The sequence below is a fragment of the Phoxinus phoxinus genome, assembly GCF_949152265.1.
Source record: "Phoxinus phoxinus genome assembly, chromosome: 11".
Lineage (NCBI taxonomy): Eukaryota > Metazoa > Chordata > Actinopteri > Cypriniformes > Leuciscidae > Phoxinus > Phoxinus phoxinus.
In genome coordinates, this window is record NC_136886.1 from 32,962,679 (window position 1) to 32,976,212 (window position 13,534).

Below are 13,534 nucleotides of genomic sequence, written 5' to 3' on the forward strand. Positions count from 1 at the left end.
TTAGTAACATAATTAGATTCCAGAATCCCAATAATGCTTTTCATGGTTTACACTTACTAATGAATTACCATGACTTTTCTAGTTTGGAATTACATTTTTTTTTCTAAAATTTCTACCCAATATATAATATACCCAATAATAATAAAGTATGATATCATATAATATTTTATAAGATTTTAATATGAATTCAGCTTACATCTGATTTTTATCTTATTTTAACCCTTGTTTTGTGTTTTAATCTAGTGGGTTGAGAACTGAAGGATTATTAATTTAAAAAAGAAAAATCTAATATTAATATTTCTGTCTGCGTACAAACTTTGTAAGTGTTTTATTTATCACATTTTCTCAGGGACTCGGGGATCAGTCAAAATAATTTTCTGTGGTAATCGATATTCCACCACAAGTGCTGTCGATAGAGCTTTACTCGTATTGAACGCGTGGCTCTTTCCTTTGAGGGATGAGAGCGCAGACTTTGCTCCTCAAATCTTCCAGATGCTTCTGCTCCATCCTGACGTTTGACTCTTGCTCTCTCAACTCTCACTCGCTCGGTTTCTCATTCTCACCCCACATCTCTATGGAAACGCCTGCGGGACGGGTTCACACTCCACTCGAGCTCTTGAAGCGCATTACCCAGAGTTCCAGGCATGAAGGTAATGTCACGGGGAAATTACACGTGTGCTGGCGGGAAGAGCGGCGGATCCATAATGTGATAAAGATCAGAGATCACCTGAGACCACGATACGGCCCATACGGGTTCTCATGCTGGATGTGGTCTACTGAGACCTGCTTCACACATCTAAACACAACCTGCTAATATGCGGCACACACAACAACACATGCTGTGTTTTTATAAGATAATACATATCTAATGAGAAATACCGCTCTGCTTTCCTGCAGCATTCAGACTCTGTGTGCCGTGACCTTGCTCAAACTACCCATTTATTTGCTTTCCTGCATAAAATATATTCATAACGGCTGAATCAAAGTCAGAATGTCTCAAACCAAAGCGTGTGCTTTGATTTACGAGAATACACCAGTTAAAAATGAATTCACTAACGAACGATCCCGTTGCAACATTCTTTCTTGATGAATATGGATGACGGCGAGCTTCTCCGAATGAGCGGAAAAGGCAAGAAGAACAGATGGAAAAGTTTACAGATAAAAAGCACGGCTAATTTATCAATGGCTGCACCTGCAGTCTCCCTTTTTTCACTTTCTGTCAGCGCCGTTAAAGCCTTATCAGCCACAACAGCACATTATTCTCCACAGAATATGCAAGAGAAACTCAATAGCTTGATTTATCTCATTTCGGCCTGATTAATAACCCTCCAAAAGAACCTGAAATGAAACGCATATAAACTTCACCATCTTCCAACTTTAAATCAGGCCTACATGAATTGTTGTGTTCAGAGTTGTATTGCTTGCTAAGGTAAGAATCACTATTACTAACACTTATATTTAGGTGTAATATGGACTTACATCAGTCTGTTACTGTATGTAATTAGTCTATTACATAAGTGTATTACTGTGCGATTACTGTTCAACTTAAAAATCTCACCGATGCCAAACTTTTGGACTGTAGTGTACATGGCAACACACTAACACCCAGAAAGAAAGAAAAAAGGTTTGATGCCGTTTGATTATTCTGATTGAAGAACATAAATGTTGTGTGCTACTACTTTTTAAGAGTCACTTATGTCGCAAGTGTCCTGGGATGATATAGGAAAAGATGAAAGGAACCAATGACTTGTAAGAAATCAAAAGGACCGATTTCACCAGGGCCGCATGTTATGGGTTAAAATCAAACAGAAAGAACAGAATATAGTGAGAGGAGAGAAACCTTTTCCACCACTGCAAACAGCACTGGTAGCAACCACTCATAAAACATTGCCTCCAGGAAAAAGAGAAATACAGAGAAAGAAGAGAAGAGATGGGATATCAGAAAGAGAGTACTGTTAGATTGACAGGCTCAACAGACAAGAGTCATGTACTTCCGGCGTTCACCTGTCAATCAAACGGAGCCCAGAGGAGACAGAGATGTGCAGCATTCAACAAGGTAGGCGCACACACACACAAACACACACACACTCAGAGTATGATGTAACTATGTTTTTACATTTCATGAAGGAAATGTGAGTGGTGCTTGCTCATGCAAAAGTCACCATGTCAGGGTGTTGTGGGCTTTACTAAGTGGTTGCCAGTGTTCAGGATAGTTACGGCTCAAGTCTAATCTAAAAATGGCTCCGGTCTCCTCTTTAATGTATTGTTCAAATGATCACACTATCCGTCAATGTGATTTTTTGGTAACACATGTCTTTGCTACACATGTTACATGTAGTTACTGTAGTAATAACTAAATCATGCAACTAACCCTAAACCAAACCCTAATCCTAACTCTATAGTAAATACATAGTTCATTATTATTACTCAGTACTTAAATGTATAATTACTCTGTATCGGACACCTTAAAATAATGTGTAACCGATTCAAAAAAATAATAATAATACTTTTAAGGATGCATTAAATTGATCAAAAGTGACAGTAAAGACATTTTCTGTTTCTATTTGAGCTTTTTATTCATCAAAGAATCCTGTTTTTTTTTTATCACTGTTTCCACCAAAATATAAAGCAGCACAACTATTTTCAACACTGATAATAATCATAAATGTTTCTTGAGCATCAAATCATCATATTATAATAATTTCTGAATGATCATGTGACACTGAAGACTGGAGTAATGATGCTGAAAATTCAGCTTTGATCACAGGGATAAATCACACTTGTTTTTAAATTGTAATAATATTTCACATTATTATTACAGTTTTTACTGTATTTTTGATCAAATAAATGCAGCCTTGGTGAGCAGAAGAGACTTCTTTAAACATTAAAAAACAGCAAACTTCTGAACGACGAGTAACTAATAATAATCTTCCCTAAAAAAGGTGTGTTGCTGTGTGGGAGCATCTCAACGAATCCCACAGAAAACTCATCGTTCGCCCACTCGTTCCCTTCACTCGTCTTTTCATCACACAACCAAAACACAAGATCAGTTCTGTCCTGAACTTTCACTGCACTACAGAGACAGAGAGAGCCCAGCTCTCCAGTCCGGCGCACAGAAGCCACACATTAACAACAGAAGAGCGAGAAACAGCGAGCATGAACTCCAGCGTAACAGAAGAAAGAGGGAATGGCACAGGGAGCCGTTCAGTCAGGTGACCCGAAGCAGAGTTAGTGCTGGTGAGTTAGCAGATCTGGATGACCCGTGAGCCGAGCATTACCGTCCTCTCTGGTTCTGACGCGGGTGCTGGCGCTCTCCGGGCCGGGCCCGACGTCAGTGTGAGCTTTCACCCACACCACATACTCCGTCCACTTCTCCAGCCCCTCCAGCTCGTAGCTGGACACATCGGCTGGGATGTCCTGGACCTCGTGACGCTGCTGGTCCTCGCCAGACTCCGCCTGATAGGCCAGAGAGTATCTGACGATGTTGCCGTGGCGACTGGCGGCCGGGGGGGCCGCCCAACTCACCTTGATGCTGGTGGAGCTGAGGCTGATCAGGTGCACCTCCTGTGGGGGGGCGGACGGGGCTGGAAAGGGGTGCAGGAACACATGAGCTCGGGCTATAGCTGCATGAACACAGCCATGAGTCTTAAGAACTAGTCTGACCATCTCGCACTTTATCAATAGTACTTTGGGGATTCAAATTAGACCAAGCTTCCTTTTTTTTTGTAACTGAATTAAAAATGTATGACCAGTCTTAATGAAAAATATTCGATGACTCACTTGAAAGATTAGTCTAAGCAGTTTATGCAACTGGCCACTGGACTGCAAAGAAGATAAATGTCCTTTGCAGAACTTGAGTTTAAGAACCATATAGAAAGCATATATGGATAATATAGTCAACACACACGCGCGCACACACACACACACACGCACACGCACTCCCACGCACGCACACACACACACACACACACACACACACACACGCACGCACGCACGCACGCACACACCAAATAGCCTCTATCATCATTTGATTCAATGGATATTTAGAAGTTTGGGGTCATTAATTCTGGTTTCCTCATAAAAATATGAAGCAGCACAACGGTTTTCAACATTGATATTAATCATAAATGTTTCTTGAGCAGCAAATCATCATATTACAATGATTTCTGAAGGGTCATGTGACACTGAAGACTGGAGTAATGATGCTGAAAATTCAGCTTTGATCACAGGAATAAATTACATTTTAAAATATATTCACGTAGAAAAACACATATTTTAAATTGTAATAATATTTCACAATATTACTGTTTTACTGTATTTTTTTATCTTTCAAAAACATTAAAAACATCAACAATCGTACCAACCACAAACTTTTGAATAGTAGCTGTCATTTTCATTATTAAAGCTATTAAGTTTAAAAAAAGGTGTAATATACACAAATCTCTAAGACTTGCACACATTACAAACATATATTTAGATTTCTTAAATAATTTTTTTTTTTAAAACATGAGAGCAATCACAGCTCTTCTATTTTATTCTGGTGTAAAGTTTAAAAAAGCAGATCTGGAGCCCGTTTGAAGTCCCGCTGGTTGAGATTCACTGCTTTACAAATGTCTGAAAAAATGTTTGCACATATTTTAGTTTAAAAACTGTGTTTTGGTGGTGAAAGCTGAGATTGATGGTTCACTTCTATTTTGTGTGTGTGTGTGTGTGTGTGTGTGTGTGTGTTTTGTAAGTATGACAGAGATAACAGATACATTTTGTCTGACACTGTCTTTGGCTAGACATGTAATTGATGTGATTGATGGCCTGTCAGATTTTTGAGATGCTGTATCGATTTATTTTGAAAATCACTTGAGTTCACAGAAAATCCCTGCCTATCTCGTACTGAAAACATGGCAAACTAAACAATATACAGTAGGATTATTATTACACGGCTCTCGTGAATACTTGATTCTGATTAAATCAGCAGCAGACATAACATATTGGCCTTTCTGAAATGATAAAAGAGATGGTGTATGTATGTATCCAGCGCTATGATGATGTGATAACTGTTGCGCTCCTGTGTTTTGTTCAGCAGAGCAGGCGGAAAATGTCTTCTGAGGAAAAAACTAAATGAAATAGGGGAAGGTTTGACTCTACACAGAAGAACAAGAAACAAAGTGTGAATGAAAGAAGATGGTCATCACCTGTGGAGAAAGAAAACCGGGAGAGAAAATGAAAAGAGAAAAGACAAAGACTAAGAAAGTGTGGGGAAAGGTATGAGAAATAGGTGAGAAAACAAGATTAAACTGGGAGAGACTGAGAAAAACAACAGAGACGAGACAAACCGGACACATCTAAAATTCAAGAGGGAGTTGAGAAGAATAAATAGAAAATTGTGAGAAAAAGAATAAATTCAAGGAAATGAGAAAATGAGCACATGGTTTAGAAGAAAATTAAGTGTGAGGAAACAGAGAGGGAGAGTTTATTTCTCACCTGCAACAGAAAGTGTGAATGAAATACAACAGGAGGAGAGAAAAGTGAAGAAACCAAAAAGACAGCAGGGAGACAGTGAGGAAAAAGCAAGACAGCAAGAAGAGAAATATTAAAGACAGGAGCAGATGGTAATGAGAGAGACTGAAGTGAGAGGACAGGTACAGTATATCAAGAGCTGTCAAAGGTCAAACCCAGTTTTGAAATGTTTTCAGTTTTGGAGAATTTATTCCTTTAAAAAAACGCATATGCTGTTTAACATAAAAGGAGATAAAAAAAAAGATGTAAAAAAAAGGAGAATTTGTAAAGTCAAAATAAAATGTCACTTCTTATTTTTTATGGAATATCGTAGTGTTTATTATTAATAATATATGTACATCATTTTTTTATTTAAATAATATTATATTTTTCAAGTTATTTACAATTTTAACATTGAGAAGCCATTTTACTCCGATTCACATCACAAAAGGGAAAAAAGGACGACCGCAACTTCCATTTCATGCCGACTGAAGCACCAAAAAAGCATGATAAAGTGTATTATCAATATTGCACTGATACTATCAGATGAGAATACAATTTAAACTGAATTGAGCTGGATAATGACACCAACTTTGCTGAATATAATCAACATTGAACTGACTTGAGCTCATTAATGACAATATTATCTTCTGTAGAGCTGCTTTACAGCTGACATTTAATTTCTTTCATAATGCTTTCATGAAGCTGCTTTGAAACAATCTGTATTGTATAAAGCGCTTTATAAATAAATGTTACTTGATTTGACTTGGTTTGTGAACATTGATAAAATGTCTCCTTTTGTGCTCCAGAAGCCTAAAGTGTTTTAAATGAGTCACGTCCATTGAAGTTGGGTCAGCATGCTTCCTAGTTGGGGAGCTTTTCACATATATCATGTTTTTCTATTCCTCACAGCGCTTACTTTTCCTTTGTTTGTATAAATGTAAACATGTGCAAGATGGTTGTGTTTGACCTTTGCACTCACGTCTTGTGTCTTTTGCAGCATCTCACGCATGACATGGTGTTTTTAAAAACGCATCTCTCAAGTTAAAAGGTCAACTTTTCAAAAATGCGTTTCTACCCTGTTTTTTTTTTCTTTTACTGACCCGCGTCCTGTGTGAACCGGCCCTCACTAGGATCTGGCACAGAATTAGAGAGTGAGAAAGCGAGTGAGGAACAGAGGGATTTGGGTGTCTCAGCTCACAGGTCTTTGAGGACAGTGACTCAGAGACACTAGGACAAAAAAAAAAAAAAAACTGGGAGACGGAAAGAAAAAGCAAGTGTTTCTATGGGAACCAAGAACAAACCTTTCAAAGCTGACACGTCTAACAACTAGCTCTGAATACCAGGAGATCTCTTGTGAGGAGCTGTCATAAATATCTCTTTAGTCCACATCTCTGGAGACGGAGGAAGATGCGGACCGAGATTAAGCTGTAGCGCCTGCGTCATTCTGACGCCACAGAGAAACACACACAATCAGTGTGTGTCACACTCCACGGTCACTGCAGCTCTACACCGACCCTGAACCTGAAACCTGAAACTTTCGAGCTTTTGACACTCAAAAAACTGGTCTGGTGCAGTTAAAATGTGTATGACACGGACGCCAGCGCTGCTCTGCTCTGGAAAACACAGGGTCTCTTGTATGGCGAGAGCGCGAGAACATGTTAAAGGTGATATATTGTAATCAATACTTTTGTAATATTTAACTTTTCCCTCCCTGAAACCACTTATAATGTTAGTCAAGGTGTCTTGAACCAAAAACAGTTTTTCAAAATACCAAACACATTGTTCAAAATATTTCACCAAAGGTCAAATCTTTGCATTTTGTTTTGAAAACACATGCACTAAATGTTTTAATGTAATAATGTTTCATAAAAGCAAATGACATGGTGCTGGTTAACAAAGCAAACATGAAAACATGTCTGGGGTGGTTACCTCATCTTTAGCCGAGTGACTAGGCTGGTTTTGAGCAGCTCAGAAATGGTCAAACTTTGAGATGGTTATAGTTTGAGTTAGGCACTTACTGGACTGTGCCGTGCGAGCTTCTGCAGGCTGTGTGTAAACCCCGAGCCCCATCTCAGAGCGCGCCGCCAGAGAGAACATGTAGAGTGTGTCTGGCTTCAGGCCTTCAACCGCATACGAGCCAGCTGGGTCAAAGGTGATGTGGTGCTGCCATGCATTCAAGATAAAGAGAGTGTGAGAACCACACATAGGGGCTATACAGGTGCAAAAGTTCATTTATTTCAACTTAAAAGGTGAAACTAATATATTATATAGACTCATTATATGCAAAGTGAGATATTTCAAGCCTTTATTGGTTATAATTTTGATGATTATTGCTTACAGCTTATGAAAACCTTTTCACAAAATTCAAATTTTGAATTTGGGGTTTTCATAAGCTGTAAGCCATAATCATCAACATTATAACCAATAAAGGCTTGAAATATCTCACTTTGCATGTAATGAGTGTATATAATTGATTAGTTTCACCTTTTAAGTTGAATTACTGAAATAAATGAACTTTTGCACGATATTCACATTTTTCGAGTTTCACCTGTATGTTTAAAGGCACACCGCAGAACTTTTGGCCACTAGGGGCGCTAGACCTGTAACTTTCACGTCTAGCGCCCCTAGAGGCCACAAGCGCCGCAGCACTGTCGCAAAAGTCAAGAAGACATCCACGATCCCTCTCGCGTTTTCTCTTTTTTGCCTCTTCAGAACCCGTTTTAAACTTTTTCCTTGCCTCAGCCATGGCCAGGAGTCGAGCAGGCGGAAAAATAGTAGCAAAAGTATACTCCTTGAGTATATCAGAGCTTGTGGTCACGTGACGGTCGTAAAGTGATTCGTTCTCCTGGTATTCTCCAGGTCTCATGACCTGGTCAAAGACGGTGCGTCTTCTCCAAACTTACATAGGCGGTATTTCAAGAGGGCAGCCCCGCTCGGAGCATTGATGGTGTCAAGCGCTGTATATTGGCCTGAGGAATCATTTAAAATAACTTACAGCTTCAACTCTTTAGGTCACAAAGTCCGCGGTGTGCCTTTAAATATCTGTTGATTATGTTGATTTCAAACATCAACAGGGTTCACCAGAAATCGCTTACTGCACCTTTAAGCAATTTTTTTTATGTCAATCCATTAAAAAAAAGAAGGTAAAATCAATCTTAAAAATGTATGTGTTCAAAATGATTGCATTTTATTATAGGACACAGCAGACCACACAGTGTGCTCGTATACTTGTATACTGTAATTCATCCAGGAATGATTTCCAGAAAATTGCCATTCTGTGTACATACTGCAAAACTGCAAAGATATTATTTTCAGTATGCTAGTAATGCCATTCTGAACCCACTGTAGCCAAACACACACCGATTCAGTGATTTTAGCTGTTCTGCCTTGTACCTTGTTGTCAGAATCGGCCTCCCAGTACGTGAGCTCATATTTGGTGATCTGATCCTGGACGGGCCACAGCCATGACAGCATGATTCGAGTGTCGAGCTCTGCCTCTGCTTCAAAACCAGAGGGCTGGGCCGGGACTGCAGGCAGAGATGTAGTTTGTCTTACTACACACTTAAATCACACGTTACATCACACATGCTCTCTGAAATGATGAATTTGATTGGAGAATCACAGCATTCCAAGGTCAGATATTCCCCAATAATGAGCATTATCAATAGCAACGCTGTGTCATGACCCTCATCCGGGGATCTAATGCCTGGTTCAGAGTACAAGATTTTCTGTCTGTTACGATAGTCCCTGTGTCAGATTATCAGATTTTGACTCTTGTCGTGGACAAGAAACATGTCAGACTACACATTGCTTTCCGACCTTTTCAGAAGCACACACATACACACATACACACACTCGCACGCACGCACGCACGCACGCACGCACACACGCACGCACGCTCTCACACACACACACACACACACACACACACACACTCACTTACTCGCGCGCACACACACACACATACACACACACACAATCACTCGCGCGCGCACACACACACACACACACACACACACACACACACACACACACACACACACACACACACACACTCACTCACTCACTCACTCACTCACACACACATTCACTCTCGCTCACTCACTCGTGCACACACACACACACACACACACACACATACACACACACACACACACACACACACACACACACACACACACACTCACTCACTCACTCACTCACTCACTCACACATTCACTCTCGCTCACTCACTCGTGCACACACACACACACACACACACACACACACACACACACTCACTCACTCACTCACTCACTCACACATTCACTCTCGCTCACTCACTCGTGCATACACACACACACACACACACACACACACACACACACACACACACACACACACTCACTCACTCACTCACTCACTCACGCACACATTCACTCTCGCTCTCTCACTCGTGCACACACACACACACACACACACACACACACACACACACACACACACACTCACTCACTCACTCACTCACTCACGCACACATTACGAAGGACCGGAAAAAAATTAAACATTCTAGTCTTTTATCGTGATGTCGTTAAGCATCGCGGACGCGACGTCGGTTGTCGTTTACGAGTCCCCACGACACCCCACGACACCCGACGTCAAACGGATCGTGCCAAAATCGTGCTAAAATCATGTAATCTGAACCAGGCATAAGGCCATGTCTCTCGTATCACACACTCTATCTTGTTTCAGTCAAACACAGCTGGTGCCATCTTGAGCCTCAGTTATCGACTGGATTTACTGTAAAATGACACCAGAGGACTCCAGTATTATCATCAGGCCTATATTGTTGAAGTGTTCGTCTGGTTGCTAGAATGATTGTTTTGTACACTGTACTAGATTATAAGATTATAAATAGGTAAGATTTTAAAATGGTTTCTGCGCAAATCAATATTTCATCTCCCCGTCATTATTTGTGAGTATTAACTTATAAGACTGTACATTATTCCTTAAATTTCCATTTGATTGAACTTGTTCATTCGTCTATGCTCAAAGCTGCTTGCTAGGAAGGGTTTTGATTTGCGGATGCTTTGCGATTAGTGAGCTAATACAATATTTTAACTTGAATATTTTTTTGTGTCTGATTATTTACTTGGCAAGCATGCAATAAGCGGGATAACCTACATCACTCCACATAACAGCCGGATGGATGTACAATCTTAGAAAAAGGTTCAAATGGGTTCTATATAGAAACCTAGGGATCTTGACTCACTTTTAAAGAAGCCTTTATGCCAAAAAGGTTCTATATAATTAAAAATTTATAAATTATTGCATAATACTTTCATGTTTCATGGGTTATTTAAATGTTTAAAAGGCTGTTTAATTCATAAAATATAACACAAATTTAAAATCATTTTACCAAATGAATGAATTGAAACTAAATCCATAAAATGATCCCATAATGGAAGCCATTAAAAGGTTCTGTATGATATGCCTGACATAACCCTTTTAAGGTTTGATGCAGGTGAAACTCGAAAAATTAGAATTTCGTGCAAAAGTTCATTTATTTCAGTAATTCAACTTAAAAGGTGAAACTAATATATTATATAGACTCATTACATGCAAAGTGAGATATTTCAAGCCTTTATTGGTTATAATTTTGATGATTATGGCTTACAGCTTATGAAAACCTTTTCACAATATTGTAATTTTGTATCCAAAATCACCCCAAAAAATATCCTAAATTCAAAATTAGAATATTGTGAAAAGGTTTTCATAAGCTGTAAGCCATAATCTTCAAAATTATAACCAATAAAGGCTTGAAATATCTCACTTTGCATGTAATGAGTCTATATAATATATTAGTTTCATCTTTTAAGTGAAATAAATTAACTTTTGCACGATATTACAATTTTTCAGAGTTTCACCTGTAGAACCTTTTACATGATCCCATATTGACGTTTGAAGCCATCTTTTGTAGTGTGCCTTTAAATGATCTTTATTTGGAGTCTTTTCTCAGCAAATACTGATATCAATTCGATGATAAAGTCAAAAATAAATGCAATGTATTATATAAGCACACATCTCACCTCCTTGCTGTGTTTTCACCTGCAGGATGTCAGAAGGCGGGCCGTCTCCCACAGAGGTGAACGCCAGCACGCGGAGCCCGTACGTGATGTCGGGCACCAGGCCGGAGATCGTGGTCAGGCTGCTGTCCTCTGTGTTGTGTTTCTGCCACGTGCTGATCGGGAAGTGCAGGTCAGACGTGTAGTACACTCGGTATCCCCGTATCTGTCCGTTGGGCTCTTCGGGAGGTTCCCACTGCACCAGCATGGTCGTGGCGCTCAGCATCCGGGCCTGAACGCGCAGCGGAGGAGACGAGGGGGCCTGTTCGCTGGTGCGTGTCTCTACCGTCCCGCTGGGCGGCCCGCGCCCGATGTTATTGACCGCCATGACACGGAATTCGTACTCGGAGTAAGGACTCAACCCACCGATGCTGTAGCGCGTGGAAGCAACTCCGTCCACTTCCTGGAAACCGTTGTCCGAGACTTTGGCCCGGTACTGAATCACATAGTACGACACGGGTTCGGGATTGCCGGAATCCCATGTTAGAGTTACACTGGTGGCGGTGGTTTCCGTGACGATCAGAGAGGTCGGGGGGCGGGGCAGAGCTGAGAATGATGAATAAACATATTTAGTTCCTTGACAATTTTGATTGTAAAACGACATAATATTCAACGCATTCTCATCCTAGGGCGTCATATACTGACACTTTTGACATTTCGTCTACATCCAACGCACATGGCACCCTTTAGCGTCAATATGACACGCACAGAGCTTTGTTCGGTTATGGTTGGGTTTAGGTCTGGGGTAGGGTTAGGGTTAGACCGCTAGGAGGCGCCTTCTGGCCCATATCTATCTCAGTCTCATATTGACACTAATGCTGCCTTCACGTGCTGTGGAAAAGATGATATTTTCCACTTGTGAACTGGTATTTACCAGTGTGTTGTGTTCAAGTGCTTCTATGATATTTTCCACTTGTGAACTGGTATTAACATCTGCTCTGGGTAGGTAACACCAAACATAACTTTATTTTTAAAACTGACACTGAGTGTTAACGCATTATATTACAATTGTTAATGACACAACATTGTATAGGCTACAAAAACAATCCGCTAACAGTAGCAAAAAACGTTTAGTTGTGTACAATGCTTACCATTCACAATGCTTGCGTCGCTCTCCGCCATGTTGAAAAGGTCAAAGGTTATCTCATCTCGGCAACTCGTGCATCAAAATATTCTACGAGTTGCCCAGTGGAAAATACCACATGAGGGGGTGTTCATGTGCATTTTCCACGTCGGCTTTTGGTATTTACCATAATTACCATAGCACGTGAAGGCATCATAAAGGGTGCCATGTGCGTTGGATGTAGACGAAATGTCAAAAGCGTCAGTATATGACGCCTTGGGATGAGATCGGGCTGTAATATTGGAAAACAGACAACTAGAGTGCGGATAGATTTCCAAGCCAACTTATAACACTGGTTAAAATAAACTGGTATCAAATGTTAGATCATAGAAAAATCTGTTCTGTTAACTGTTCACTAGTCCTTGTATTTTAAATATCTTCTCAGTGTTTCTGCTACTAAACCACATGTTCTGACACCCTAACATAACAAATGAATGCAAATTTAGGCCTATCTGTGACATTTCTCAGGCTAGATATGTGGTAATGACCTGGCATTTGAGACGAAAGTAGAAAAAAGTGCTGTGTTAAACACTGTTATTGTGATTATTCTGTGTCTGTATCATAGACTAGATCGGTCAGCTCATCCTATTTCCACAGGCGAGTTGAAAAATGCCTGCATTGTCATAAAATAGCTTCTGAAATTGACTCTAAACAACTTATGTGCAATATGCAATTGGACAGCTGTCAGAATTTAAACAGATCACCTTGAATAAGCAGCAGTAGTGTGGAAAAGGACAGAAAAACACACCAAAACCTTTTTAGGAGGCTTAAAGCACCACAGCTGCTATAGCAAGAAATCCCCAAACACATG

The 13,534-nt window shown here is 40.1% G+C and overlaps 1 protein-coding gene across 2 annotated transcripts in view; it reads right to left on the bottom strand.

The window, feature by feature from the left end:
* The window catches only part of ptprfa (protein tyrosine phosphatase receptor type Fa), a 229,810-nt gene that overhangs the window by 75,813 nt on the left and 140,463 nt on the right, over nt 1-13,534 (bottom strand). For both annotated transcript variants that reach the window (XM_079628592.1, XM_079628591.1), the window contains exons 8-11: nt 11,565-12,146; nt 8,890-9,023; nt 7,515-7,659; nt 3,279-3,584 (exon numbers count right to left, since the gene is read on the bottom strand). In XM_079628592.1, coding sequence (XP_079484718.1) covers nt 3,279-3,584; nt 7,515-7,659; nt 8,890-9,023; nt 11,565-12,146 — 1,167 coding nt within the window. The remainder of the gene's footprint in view (nt 1-3,278; nt 3,585-7,514; nt 7,660-8,889; nt 9,024-11,564; nt 12,147-13,534) is intronic.